We start from the raw sequence: 13548 nt of genomic DNA on the forward strand, positions 1-13548 counted from the left end.
GCAAAAAATACACTCTCGAGGGAGTGAAGTGCAAATACAGAACACAGGTTATTAGTATTCTTCTATTATTACAGTAGTATGAAAGAAGATGTAATGTTTCTCTGTGAATATTCAAAACATAGGTTACCTTGAATTCCAAAAAAATTCTGAAGCCAAGAAATAAAGATGTGAATTGCAAAACTGAAAGCAATGGAACAACTGATTGCAGTTGAATAATGTAGACAATAAACACTGATCTTAATCATAATTTGAGGGTACAAAATTTTCAAGATTCCACTTCAAATGGGACTATTTTTGCGAATCACAGAACTGAGGGAATTCACATCGGCAGGGGCCTTGCCTGACCTGAAATAAGAAATATTTGCTGAATTATAAGCCTAAAATTATAAAGGCAGTTACAAAAGAAGCATATACTGATTAAAATTTTATTCTATAAAGGGGCCTTTAGTTTCTTTTCCCAATGAGGATTGGACAATAATCTAAGCTTAGTTAGGGGGGAAATGCCAAACAACAAACTACATACCTTGCGCAATGTAAAAGACACTCTTCTTGCACTCCGGCGGATCAAACTGTCATTCACTTGGTCCACCTGCACACACGCAACAGACTTCGGTGAAAGTTGTACAAAGGGTTCATGCTCACACCTTTCAAGGAAATAAAGCAGACTTCACGACATGAACAATTAGGCAAAAGTGATCGAAGACGTGTGCTTCTAAGAAACACATGAGAGGAACATTTGCAATTTCAAGCCTGCATTACCCTTTTACGAATTATTTTTAATGTAAATACAATGTTCTGCAAGTTTTGACAAATTGTACCTTGTGATGTGGAATGTAATGATGCCACGCATATCGAGCCTCTCCAGACATCAACAACAGTGACCGAGGTGGAAGATAGATAGCCTTCTTTACAAAATTTAAGTTCTTGCCAGGTATCTGATTCTCCAGATCGGTCGAATTTCCCTGCCACACGCCGGTTGTATACTTTCTAAATTCCATGATGCACGGCCCAGCTAGTGAGAGGCTGAAAATCAATTCTTCAAACGCAGAATGAGTGTCTACGTGTGGGGACAAACCAACTCCGGGAGGGTACTCATTAACCTGTTACCGTTTTACAACAGCACAACTTGTCAAGATCTGAAACGCAAATCAATAGCACTTATTACATATGAGAAAGACTCCACTTGCCGTTAGTTGATCTAGGGACATATCTGCAGCTCGACCAAGTGCTTGAAATGATCTGATCCTTTGGAGTACAGGAGACATGAAGGATGGGAGCTGACCCAGGTATTGGTTAGTATTAACATTCCTAATCTGTGAGTTGGAAAGGAGGGCTTTAGCTAAAAACACTTCAAAGAAACCTGAAACAGATAGTGAGAGTATGCTTGTGGTGATCAATAACAACTTACTTCATAGCAAAACTCATATCCGTAGTGTTGAACTCTTCTTTTGGCTAGATGATGCCATGGCCTATCATCCACAGCTGCAAGCAATTCCTGCAAAAACGAAAGCAAACACGTGTGCAGAAGTGAGCTCGTGTGCATCACAACAAGATATCAGTTGGAATAGGAAACTGATCAGGAGCTGTATATTACTCCAAAATTCAATCCTTAACTTGCTCTTCCTGAGGAGTGACAAAGTCGTGCATTAAGTGAAGTCCGGGAATGTCCAAATCCGATGCTGATGTAGAAACTGGAACTGAAGCAATGTTGTTTACCTAGAAAGAGAAGATAGGAAGACAAAAAACTCCTCATAGAGCTAAATGGATGTAAAGTTCATTTAACTTCATACTATAAGGAAGAGCAAGGGAAACAGGCCATTCAAGCACTACATATATTTAGCAGCAGATAAAAGGTAATAGTAATTGATAAGGATACATTTCAGTGATCCATGTGCAAAAATCTCAAAGCAAATGCATCAGCAACAATGGACAGAACATGGACAGTAAAAATGGTAAGCAATTCTTCTGCTCACTTAAAACACTCTATGCATTTGCAGCACTTAAACAATGTTACGACAGGCTCGACCGAGAAAGACTAGAAGCATTGTGAATAAACAAGTACCTCGTGTAAACTAAAATTGCTGTCAATAGAAACATATAGCAGAGGAGCAAAAAACACTCAGTACCTTACCAAGTGATTGCACAGAATACTGAATGTGCAAGGTACGACCTCCAAGACTAGGGCACGGATGTCTATTCAACTCTTTCATGGCAGCCTGTGAACTGCTCTTATCATGATAGGAGACAATCACACGCGTCCCACTTTCATCAGCAGCGTAGACACCCTCGACTTCTCCGTACATACCAAAAACAGATGCAATAGTTTCATGTGAGACTCCGACTGCAGGCCCACAGTTAGCCACATAGAGGTGAGGACTGGACACGTCATCCCCTCCCTTAGGACTCGTAAATCTCGGCATTAAAGTCTGCAACAGCGCAATGTACTGCTTAGTATCGCAGCTACACACAAATACAAATGAAACATCCCCTCGAATCATTGAGTTATGAAGCATCACAACAACATACACACACTCAATCTGTTTCTCTACTAACAAAAGTGAGTACCACATAGACACATCAAGAATAAACTACAGAATTCTCTACTCATTCAGCCAAAAGGATTACTTATCTTCTATTTTCTTTTTAATTTCATAAAATGCCTTGAATCCCAGTTCTCAAGATGTAGATATTTCCAAACAGAAATCTATTTATCCAGAATACGATCCCAACCCACCCAGGTTAGTAATTACTCCAAAACATACTTATTATTTTGAGTGTATCAGCGTTAAAGCGAAGGAAAAGAAAAATACCTGATGCTGCACAACGAAGAACTTCGACTGCTAACAAATTCCAATGATTTATACTTTAAGCGGAAGCCTCCATTGTGCAAAAGGAAGAACTTTTAATCGACCCTTCTGTCGTAAAATAATTAGAGGAAATAAATATCCAGGTTTTGCCTAATTAGCACTGAAATTTATTTAGGTCGAATGAATTTCAACTTCATAACGTTTAATCGATTTTTGAACGAATGAGCTCCGAATAAATTGTTATTACCAGAATCAAGTAAGAATGATTTTCACCCAAAAAAAGGTCAAGAGAGAGAAAGGAAGGAAAAAGATTTTTTTTTTTTTTTTTTTTTGAAGAGGAAATTTACTCAATTTGGAAGAAGCGCTCATGGGGTTTCCACGTTTACAGTTGCCACGCTCCACACCTTAACGCTTCTTCTTCCTCCTTCCAATTTCTTCATTCTACTCTCTCACTCCACACACTGTGAGCTTCAATGGCGGCCGCCATTCTCTCCTGCAGCAACTTCCCCCAAATCAAACTCCATTTCCCATCCCCCTCTCACTCCATCCCTCGCGCTTCTCGATTGCGCGGGAAACGCCAATTCTCGTCTTTGCCGCGCATGACGATCAACGGCATCTCCAGTTCCCAATACGGTAGGGTTTCGGAAGGATCAGGAAGCTTCAGGTACGGAGGCGGTAAGATTTACCGGCGGCTCGGCTCTTGTCTCGTGATACCTCCGCCGGCAGGCAGAAAGCCGAAGGCTTTGATCAAATTTTTGGGCGGCGCTTTCATCGGCGCCGTGCCCGAAGTTACGTACAGGTAGTTTGTATGCAAAATTGGCGCTTGTTTTGGATGTTATAACCGTTTTAACTGTCTGCTTGTGTTCACAGTTATCTGATGGAGCTATTGGCGGAGGAAGGCTATTTGATTATATCTGTTCCGTACAATGTCACCTTTGATCATGAACAAGTTACAAGAGAAATCTACGAGCGTTTCCATGCTTGTTTGAATTCGATTTTGAGCACTGGATTGCCTGATAATGGAATTTCAGCTGCTGATATAGCTGATCTTCCCTATTATTCAGTTGGACATAGGTAATGCTGTTTCGATATTCATGTTATCGTTGTTCGAGTATTTGTTTTATGAAGTTAGATTGAGTTAATTTGTTTGATCATGAATTTGTATCGGGTTGCTTAGCAATGGAATGCAGCTAGTGTTGTTTGTGCCTGAAATTGATGTTTTCTTGTTTGATTCGGGTTTTTGTGCAGCAATGGCGCACTTCTGCAAGTGCTCTCGGGTAGTTATTTCTGTGAGAAGATCCCTAAGGTTGTACTTGTGCATCTCTCTGTTGCTCCGGCTGGCCAGTATATGTCTAATTGGATGAAATGCGTATGTCGTTTTTGACAAAGAATAAATTTGTTTCTGTTGAAGGCCAATGCAATCATATCGTATAACAACAAATCAGCATCAGAAGCAGTTCCTTATTTTGAGCAGGTTTACTTCATTTATTCGCTATTCATATGGTTATATGGTTACTACTGACTGTGGTCATTGTTGTCATGTTAAAATATCGGCCTTGTAGCTTTCTGGTCATCTTTTTATTTGTAAAATGTCATGATAAATTATCGACAATCTTACTAAAGAAGGTGACAATATGCTGTTTTATGAACACTCGACACATGGCTTGCACCATGTGCTGTATCTTATTCTCATCTAATATCTCTTTTAACTGCTCAAAGTTATCATAGACTCTAACCAGTGTATATTTTATGTCGGTATAAATAGATTTATCAACTCCATATACAAGGGCTATTGAGAAGGCCATGCGCATCTCTTTCGTGTTTCTGATTTTTAACATATTTTGGTGGACTAGAAAAAGATTTCCTCATATTCTGAAACACATATTCTGTATTGCAGTTGGGTCCTGTTGTCAAGCAAGTTATGCCGGCGATTGAAACATCCCCTGTGTATTCAGTGGCTCAAAGTGTCACAGGTGAATTATGTTCAATCATGGAATGCCACTTTATTAATTTGTTCTAAAACTTCAAAAGCAAAAGGTTGAACATAAAAGAAAACATTGTCCTAATACAGACTTTAGCAGTTTTGACCGAATCAAATGGCTTCTTCAACTCCTTTCACGTATTTTAAGTAAATGATGTCATTTGAATTCATCTAAATGGACTTCATCTATCTTTTTCCTTGAGGCTGATCCTTCCGTCTTTTTTTGGAAGTGGTCGTGTTTTGCAAAATGGTTTATCATCTAGGATATCAATAGCTTAGAACTGAGTGGTTGACATTGGTGTTCTTAACTATCAGCATTGATGTTAAAACTTCAGTGATCTTAAGATGTCTACAATTTCATAGATGGATGGAAAACGCTAATAGACGTTGCTGAAAGAGTACTGCCTGGCTATGATCCTGAAGCTACCGTGTCACTGACCAAGTTTGTCGATCAGTTGCCCTCAGTATTTAATCAGGTACGTACGGGCAAAATATTACTCTGGTCGAAGATATTACCTTTGACTCATATCCTTTGACATAAAACTGCACTCATATTTCTAAGCATATAATTTCCCTTTGTCAGTTTCAGAACTCACTTACCACATATATTTCCAATCTTCTATCTTATTCCAGGTTGCTCAAGGGACTTCTGAGTTCAAGCCATCCCCTGCTGAGAATCTCGACTGCTTCAACAAGCTATATAATATTCAACACACGCTACTGGTATCTATAATCCCTGCATCTCAAATCTTGGATCAATATGCCATGCTGCTAGAACTTTTTTTGTTTTTTTTTTTTGCCTCAGGTTAAGTTTGAGACAGACCCGATTGATGAGACTGATCTCCTAGAAGAGACCCTAAAACCCCGCGTTGAGTCTTTCGGTGGTAAAGTAGAGAAAGTCGTTCTACGTGGCAACCATATGACTCCATGCATACAGGTATCGTTGCTAACCAGTGGCAAGGATGGATCTTCTATTATTATGCAACTGGTAATCTGAAAATATAGATTGCAAATGTGATTGTATTGGTTGATGTGATCAGGATCCAAGGTGGGAAGTAGGCACAGTGTACACACCAGCTGACGCGATTGCTCAAGGCCTTAAAGCCATATCCCTTAACGAGATCAGAGCCCTGTCTAGAACAATCAATAACTTCTTCTGCACCCTTCAATAAATTTTATCACTGTGATTATAGGATTCAATTATTCTGTACTGATATCATATTCTTATGATGGTAGAGAGCTGCTTCGGTTAGTTAATAGTAGTAGTTAATACTGCTTGCTCTTTACTATACTTGTTTTAAGTCACCATCTGCTCTGCTTCACATTCTTCTTGCATACATAAATTTTGAATTTACTAATAAGAAAATTGACTGTGAAACATATATGAATATATTGAGTTTCAAATGTAACTCAACACATAATAAGCTGCTGCACGACACAAACATGGTGTGTTATTTACATAGACAGAATATGAGTTCGTATCAGTCATATCTACCAGACATAAATTGGCAAGCATTTCTGCCGACGCACCAAGCACGGCGGCTTGGTGTCGCGCTAACCGAGGTAATCTTAGCTCCATCGTTACGAGCCTCAACGTCGGAAGCGTCGTCAGAGACGACACTGGAATTGCAAGATTTCGCATCTGTGGAGTTCAGCTGATTGATGAGGGAGTGGCGGACACGGTCGAGCATCGGGCTGTCCGAGATCCCCGGGATCCTAGCTCCAACAAGCTGCGACATCGCAATCGGAGAGTTGGGGTTGCTCACAATGTCTTCTTGAAGAATGTCTCCTAGCCGTGACAGAATGCTGAATGCTGTGTTGGATAAAACTCTAGAGTAGGCTTCAAGAATCGAGTGTCCAACATCCTACACATTTTCAACAATCAATATTAGTCTAAAGTTTATAACCAGAGTGTGTGCCTATCTATTGCATTGCATACCATTCCGTATTTGATTTTTGTGACATCTAAGAACGTCTGAGGAAGATTTGGATACTTGCTCTTGAGCTGCAGCACCAGTAGTTCGGCTCGGTGAATCAACGCTTCCGTCTTATCGAGTTCGGACAATGGATCTAAAACGAAAGACCACGACCTTCGCATGGGGGACTTGACATTGTCTTGCTCCATTTCTCTCTCTTTCCATGCGAATATAGCACCTTCCAGCCGGTTGATGGCATCAAGAGCACCGACGTCAGATTTCAGATTCAGGCAGTTGATCATATCCTCGGCAGGCAGACACTCTGCAGACAGTATTTTGTACAGTTCCTCTCCAAGGCTCGTCTTCGGGGACTTATGCAAAGACAGGCAACAACAAGTTCAGCATTTCCTCTCCAATGATTCAAACCCGTATAGGCATATATGGGAGAGCAAATGTACCTTTGGGAGCGCGTCTCTGATGTTGGCAGGGATCGGCATATCAGCCAAGATGTTCTCGTTGATGGCTTTGGCAGCTTTGAAAACTTGAAAGATCAATTTGCCCTGATGCAGCAATCTCTTTCTTTCTATCTCTGAGAGGCCGACTGTGGGCACTTGCGGGGAAGGAAGCCACCACCGCTTGCTCTGTCCAGAGCTCCGGCTCCTTCCTTCAGCTCGGCTGCCAACCTCAGCATACCAGAATTCTGTATTCACCATCGAGTCGAGGGTTTCCTGGTGGTATCAGAGAACAAAGAGGTGAAGTGAGTATGAATAGTGAAACGTGAACCTTGTTAATTCGTGAGGAGAGACCACCTACAATGAGCATGGAATCCAATTTCCGCAGAGCTGGAAGATTCATGTTGATGTCCGCTCGAGCTTTTGGAGTCATGATCTACCCGGAATAGCGACAACACAAGATCAGCCATGTAACCATAATGCATCATAATTTTCATGGCAAGGGCTAAAACACATACCTCTATTGTCCGGCCATTAGCATCATTGTGCTTTGCAGGAACCAACTCGACCATATAGTTAGTTGGGGCAAGCAGCCAATCCATTTCTCTTTGCCATTTTCCCTTACTCTCATCCGTCAACGGCTCTAACTTCCAAAGCTCACCAAAGACGGAAGCTGCAAGTTTTTCACCAACATTTGGCATAAGCAACGTTTGATAAGAAACTAAGTGTGCTACGTATGTGGCTAATCAACAGTCTCTACCTGCTAGATTATTGATAGCATTTGATAGCGCTAATGCAGTGGAGATGCCCTTTGCTCCACCGGTAATATCCTCCCCAAGCAACAGCTTAGCAAACTTTTCCTTAATTGTTTCAATATCTGAGCATTGGCTGGTATGCTGTGGCTTTTCTTTTGCAAGGATATGTCTAGGGGTTGCTGTGAAATTCCACTCATCTTGACACTGATCGTCTTTCTTCAATATCGTCCAGATAGAGGAGAACGATCCAGAAGCATTATTGCTGGACGAGCAGCTCGAGTCATCCTCATCATGGGAGTCAGTGACACAGCCATCCCCTCTGCTGGTGCCACTATCATTATCAAAAGACTGAATGCAGCTCTCTAGACCATTATACGTCATTATCTCTGTAGCATACCGATTCCAAGTCAGTAGATGAAACACACCATAACCGGCTACTGTTTACATAGCACGAGAAACACTATTTCTCGACCTCACACAACAGTTTGTGACTGCACTAGTTTTAAGATTCTTTCAACAAATTGTTTGATTTCAATCCTACTTTTCCTGTCCAAACTTGCATTAAAACACAGCTGATGTAAATCAAAACACAGCTGATGTAAATCACTCCAAACTACAGCATTCATCCTCCCCCTTGAGGTAAGAACACTGAACTTTGATAGCGCGATTAATTAATATACAAAGAACACATGTCAGAACGAACAAGAATGCAACGACGACAGATCTTAGCAAACAGTATGTCTCATTGGATACTATTCTTTTCATAGATTACTAATGTTAAACATAGCCCCACACAAAAAATTGTGTGATTGCTAAAGGTCGACTCATCACGTGACATAAATAATGCCCCATCTAATCTGCACATGGTGTAAACAAGCAACACACGGCACTCATTGTAACCTAAACTGACAAAGGATAACAGTTTGAAATATAAGACACATCTGCAAATACATCAGAAATAACAGGAGAAAATCAAGCTAGTTGGTAACGAAAATTGCGGATGTTTTTTTCCATGTTTTTGTCCTATAGTTAGAATTATCAATCAGAAGTAGAACATATTGAAAGGATCTGAGTAGTGATAATTTTTTATTGGCAACAAGCATAAAAGTCAAGATCTTAAAGAGAATAAAAACAAGATGAGCTGAGATGGACTGATCATGAAGGTATAATTCTACAGGAGATGTAGATCCAAACAGAAACCATTTAAATTTAAAAAGGGAAATGTCAGAAGACAATGACTTTTTTGTCCCATCAAATGCAAATTCATGATTTCTGATGATAAAAGATATAGGGTCCATACAAACTCAATGGTGCCTCCATCACTAAGTGCTACTGAGAAATCTCTATCCCACCACAAAAATGAGAACATAAAACTTTCTTCACTCTCTCCAACCACTTTTCAAACACCAAAAAGAAATAAATTTGAAATCTTGGTGGCCATAAAATTGACTAAGCAAGTCAAAGATAAAAGGACCCCCCCCTCAAAAAAAGAAAAGAAAGAAAGAATTGCAGTTAATATATGGAGTAAGTAGTAGTTTATCATGTAAAATTGGCCAATAATGCTAGGATTTCTTGTTCTTTCAGTACCGAGGCATTGAACTACTTCTTGCAGTGTTAAATAAATGTAATAAATGAGGTTCAACCCCACATGGCTGAATATGCACAAAATGCAGGGTGGTAGGTTTATGTTTTGCTACTATTATTATTATTTTCTGGTATGGAGGAGGGTAGGGGCAATTTGGGTTACCAATTACATAAACAAATCTTTCTATAGGCTTGACCAATTTATTTTGGGTAGGGGGCACATTTCCAAACACCCCAAGAAATTTCCTCATTTGAAGATCAGTAAGCCCCAAGATTCAATTTTTTTGTCAAATGTACATCTTGTATTGATAAACACACATGTGGTAGGAAATTAGGTGCATAGAAAACCAGTCGATGACTTTATGAAACCTTTATATTTAACTTCCAAATAAAATAAAGTTCAATTATGACCCACCATGCCAAGTTGTCTATAAACACATATCAAGCATTTCCTAATATGCATCCTATTTCTATTTTATCATGTTTCAATCTCATTTTTTCCTACACCATTTACTCTCTATGTGTAATGTACGTTATAAGAAGGGGCCGGAACAAGACCGGAAAGACCAGAAAAACATCTCTGTTAAACACACAGTTTATGATTCTTGCTCAGTTGGGGCATCTGAGCAACAGAATCTATCCACAGCATTGTTTTTTATATTTTTCATAAAATAAAAAATAAATTTGGTAAAGAATATTACTGTCTTCTTCATCGAAATCGATGCTCATATTTCTCATGTCTCTCGTACAACAAGCAAATCTCCTCCTCATGATCATTGTGAAGTCTGTTTTTTATATATAAAAATATGATTTTTATAAACCACCTTCCTGCGTAGAGAGAAAGAGATAATTAAATGCATGATATTGAAGTTTCAATAGCAATAAATAATGTGAGATTTTTTTAAAATGAAATGTGACATGCCGACAATGGGAAAATTCTTCCAAAATATAGGAAGAGAGCAACATCATGATTAATAAATTTTAATGAAAGGTACTTACTTGGCAAAACCAGTACACAAAATGTAAGATTCAATCATAAAATCTTGGACAATCAATGCTTAGTAAGTAGTAGCTCAGAACTCATAATGAGCCACATTTTTTGGTGGTAATTTGTAAATGAAGTGTCTTGAAGAGTCAGAAAACTTGTTGGAAAATGTAGAACAATTACCAGTATTTAAAATACTTCTTTCATGGGAGAAAACTTAAGAGAAAGAAGAATTATGGGATTACCAAATTTTGCGGTGATTTGTCCCCTTTATAACCCTTAACGTTTTTCTAGGGGTCCAATTTTCTAAATCACTACTCCAAAAACATGAAATTTCAATTAATTAATTAAGTATAGTTCAAAATTCAAATCCATACGAAGAAAAACAAGTAAATTAAGTAATCCCAAAGCCATTAAGTTGACTCGTGAGCTCAACTCAGTGAGTGAGGAGTGGAGAGCACGATAACAAGAAACAAAAAGCTTATGATGGTGTAAAAATGGAATCTTGCAAGTAAAAGTGTGGTTAAAAAAAGAACCTTTAACTTAATGAAGCAAGCTTTTTTGACAGAAAGAATGGGTCAAAAAAGAGAGTAGTTTCAGTTTGCGTTGATGTCAGTCCTCTGCAACACAGCTTTGACACTGCATGAAAAATTAAATATGATTAACTAACACCTCAAGAAAATAATAACAAAATGAAGTGAGAAACACACACGTAACGTGTGTCTGTGTGTGGAAAAAATGGGTGAAGCCCAAATGCGTTCACATTTAGAATGTAGAAAAAAAAAAGGAAAATTAATCATGAGAAAAACAGGGCTGACCACATTAATCAGATTTGAAGTAAAGATCGAATCTTTATTTAAAATCCCACCTTCAACTCTAACCCCAGAAGAAGAAGAAGAAGAAAAAAAAATCCCAGAAAAAATACAGAGAAAAGAAAAAACAGAGAGAGAGTAAGGTAAAGAACGTACCTTTTTATCCCAACAAAGAAAACCCTCCTGTTTGATGATGAATGCAACAGAAAACAAATGCTTGTTTCAAAAAAAATCTTCTTCTCCGTTTGATTGAATGTACTCAGTAGATAGGAAAAAGAAGCCCCCAAAATTCAGAGTGTGGAATCAAAATCTGAAGCAGAGATAGGAAAAAACAAAAGAGGGTTAGAAATGGTGGGAAAGGAGTAATGTTACATCGTGAGAAGAGACAGACAAATGAGAGATGAAAAGATTGCAGGTGTAGGGATTGGGCAATACCAAGAATTGAGAGAATATAATATAAGTTTTAAGAGTGGTGTAATTCCATTTATTACATCACATACCTCTCTCCCTCTATCTATATATCTTGATTGTTGATGGTGGAGCGGGAAGAAGAGACAGAGGAGAGTGGTGGAGGAAGTGAAGCCCAGCTCTTGAATTGAGAAGCTTTTTGTCCGATAAAAATATGGCAGTGGTAAATAATTATGTCATGAAAAGACTAAATATATAATAAACGATTATTTTTGGTTGATTATCTCAATACCCAGTTAGATTTTTTGCAATAATTATACTCGATTACATAATTAATAAGCGTGTGACATGAATTGAATTGGTAAAATAAACCTGATTACATAATTTAAATGTTTTTCCCTAATTTATGATAGATGTTTTGATTTGAGGTGTCCCTTCTAAGCAACAATTTGAATTTCATTAGGGACCTACAATGTGGAGCGTTACGTTGTCCCTTTTTTCTGTCCTTACTATAGTTTCAAATTATGATTGTATTTACATCAATAAAACTCAAATGATTAAATTTGAATCGAAAAGCCTAATTGTACTATAGTAGCTTAATAGTAGTAATTTATTATTCAACCTATGTTTTTTTGTTGGAGATAAAGTGACAAATTTGTACAAGCCTATTACTCATTAACGCTCTCTGTATATTATCAAGGGGGGTTAGGATTAAATTATTAATTGACACCATTTTTAAAGGAATTTGATGTCAATTTTAAGAAAGTAAGAGAAAAGTGGATGGGTTGATATAAAAAAGATTATGGGCCCAACGAAGAGAATTAAATGAAGGGAGTAGGATCCTATGGGAATTAAAGTTGGGATAAATAACATTTTTAAATGTAGTATCATATGAGTATTTATTTTCTGTTTGTCTGTTTATTGTGCACTCTTTACTTTGTATACGTTATTTCATTTAAGTGCTAGAATCGAATTTTAAAATTTTTGAAATTTTATTTACATAATAATGCGATACATACAAATTTATTAGATAGTACATCATACATGCTTATAGTTAAAGAATTTAAACTCAATTATGGACGTTTATAATTCAAATCTTATTATCACAATTTCTCTTAAAATTAACGTTGTAGACTAGTAGTCTAAGTAAAATTTAAATTCAAATTTTAACGCTAAGTCAAAAACTCAAAATCATACTATTTCTTTTTTTTTTTAATGAAAGCGGACACCGCCCAGATGAGACTCCATACTATCGATCATAAGAAGTTCCTAACCTATCATGTAATAACCAAATAGCAAAAATATACTATTTCAATGAATCACTTTTTTTTATCCCACCGTAAGTTATTGGGTAGATTGAAACAATATATAAAATTTGATTAAATTCTAGTTCAGCCCGCAACTTATGAAAATCAATCAGAAAAAACATCAAATTTAAAAATTCATTCTCAATTACTAGTATTTTCTAAGATATCAAATTTTGGACAAACTTTATGATTTTTAAAATTGCATAGCTAGCGTCCCAAATAGAAATACTTCTTGAAATATAAGGTGTTGATAAAGCACTTTTCCTATGAAACTAATTTGTTTATTTTCACGCTATGAATAACAAAGTTGTTGTTGTAAAGCAATCTATCATTGCACTGTTGATCATCTAATTAATTGCAACTATTAATTTATAGAGCTCTTCCAAATCAACTTTTTAGTCCATGTTGTTGGGCATTATCATATAAAGGTCATCTATTAAATACTATCATCAACCAAAATTGTGTATGTGCCTAAAATATTGCTTTTTGATGGTAAAGAATGGGCCTAATTCATATAAAAATCATTTATTGCGAATTGTGT

General features: G+C 37.5%; 3 protein-coding genes across 6 annotated transcripts; 1 reads left to right on the forward strand and 2 right to left on the reverse strand.

Annotated features, from left to right (window-relative positions):
* Positions 1-150: 150 nt before the first annotated feature.
* On the reverse strand, positions 151-3123 carry LOC125212551 (alkylated DNA repair protein ALKBH8 homolog). Of its 2 annotated transcripts, XM_048112756.1 has the most exons (9): positions 3055-3123; positions 2811-2915; positions 2127-2426; positions 1615-1716; positions 1409-1495; positions 1188-1313; positions 819-1100; positions 524-607; positions 151-345 (listed from the first exon to the last, which is right to left on the reverse strand). In XM_048112756.1, exons 3-9 carry the CDS (start codon positions 2418-2420, stop codon positions 289-291), a joined length of 1032 nt encoding a protein of 343 aa, XP_047968713.1. In that variant the 5' UTR covers positions 2421-2426; positions 2811-2915; positions 3055-3123; the 3' UTR covers positions 151-288. The 2 variants fall into 2 exon arrangements, with proteins under 2 accessions (XP_047968713.1, XP_047968714.1); XM_048112757.1 differs by lacking the exon at positions 3055-3123 and having other exon boundaries at positions 524-589; positions 2811-3048.
* A 69-nt stretch (positions 3124-3192) lies between these two features.
* Positions 3193-6045, forward strand: LOC125212550. The gene is made up of 9 exons (XM_048112755.1): positions 3193-3606; positions 3678-3881; positions 4056-4113; positions 4219-4281; positions 4705-4780; positions 5152-5264; positions 5422-5511; positions 5594-5725; positions 5829-6045. Exons 1-9 carry the CDS (start codon positions 3281-3283, stop codon positions 5958-5960), a joined length of 1194 nt encoding a protein of 397 aa, XP_047968712.1. The 5' UTR covers positions 3193-3280; the 3' UTR covers positions 5961-6045.
* Positions 6046-6154: 109 nt separating this feature from the next.
* LOC125212549 (rop guanine nucleotide exchange factor 14) lies at positions 6155-11932 on the reverse strand. 3 transcript variants are annotated; one of them, XM_048112752.1, is made up of 10 exons: positions 11793-11932; positions 11449-11602; positions 11017-11119; positions 10197-10323; positions 7917-8297; positions 7675-7829; positions 7518-7592; positions 7163-7432; positions 6728-7075; positions 6155-6653 (listed from the first exon to the last, which is right to left on the reverse strand). In XM_048112752.1, the coding sequence occupies exons 4-10, from the start codon at positions 10270-10272 to the stop codon at positions 6270-6272; spliced, it is 1689 nt and encodes a 562-aa protein (XP_047968709.1). In that variant the 5' UTR covers positions 10273-10323; positions 11017-11119; positions 11449-11602; positions 11793-11932; the 3' UTR covers positions 6155-6269. The 3 variants fall into 3 exon arrangements, with proteins under 3 accessions (XP_047968709.1, XP_047968708.1, XP_047968710.1); XM_048112751.1 differs by having other exon boundaries at positions 11728-11923; XM_048112753.1 differs by lacking the exons at positions 11017-11119; positions 11449-11602; positions 11793-11932 and adding an exon at positions 10495-10512.
* Positions 11933-13548: the final 1616 nt, after the last annotated feature.

The sequence above is a fragment of the Salvia hispanica genome, chromosome 3, assembly GCF_023119035.1.
Source record: "Salvia hispanica cultivar TCC Black 2014 chromosome 3, UniMelb_Shisp_WGS_1.0, whole genome shotgun sequence".
Lineage (NCBI taxonomy): Eukaryota > Viridiplantae > Streptophyta > Magnoliopsida > Lamiales > Lamiaceae > Salvia > Salvia hispanica.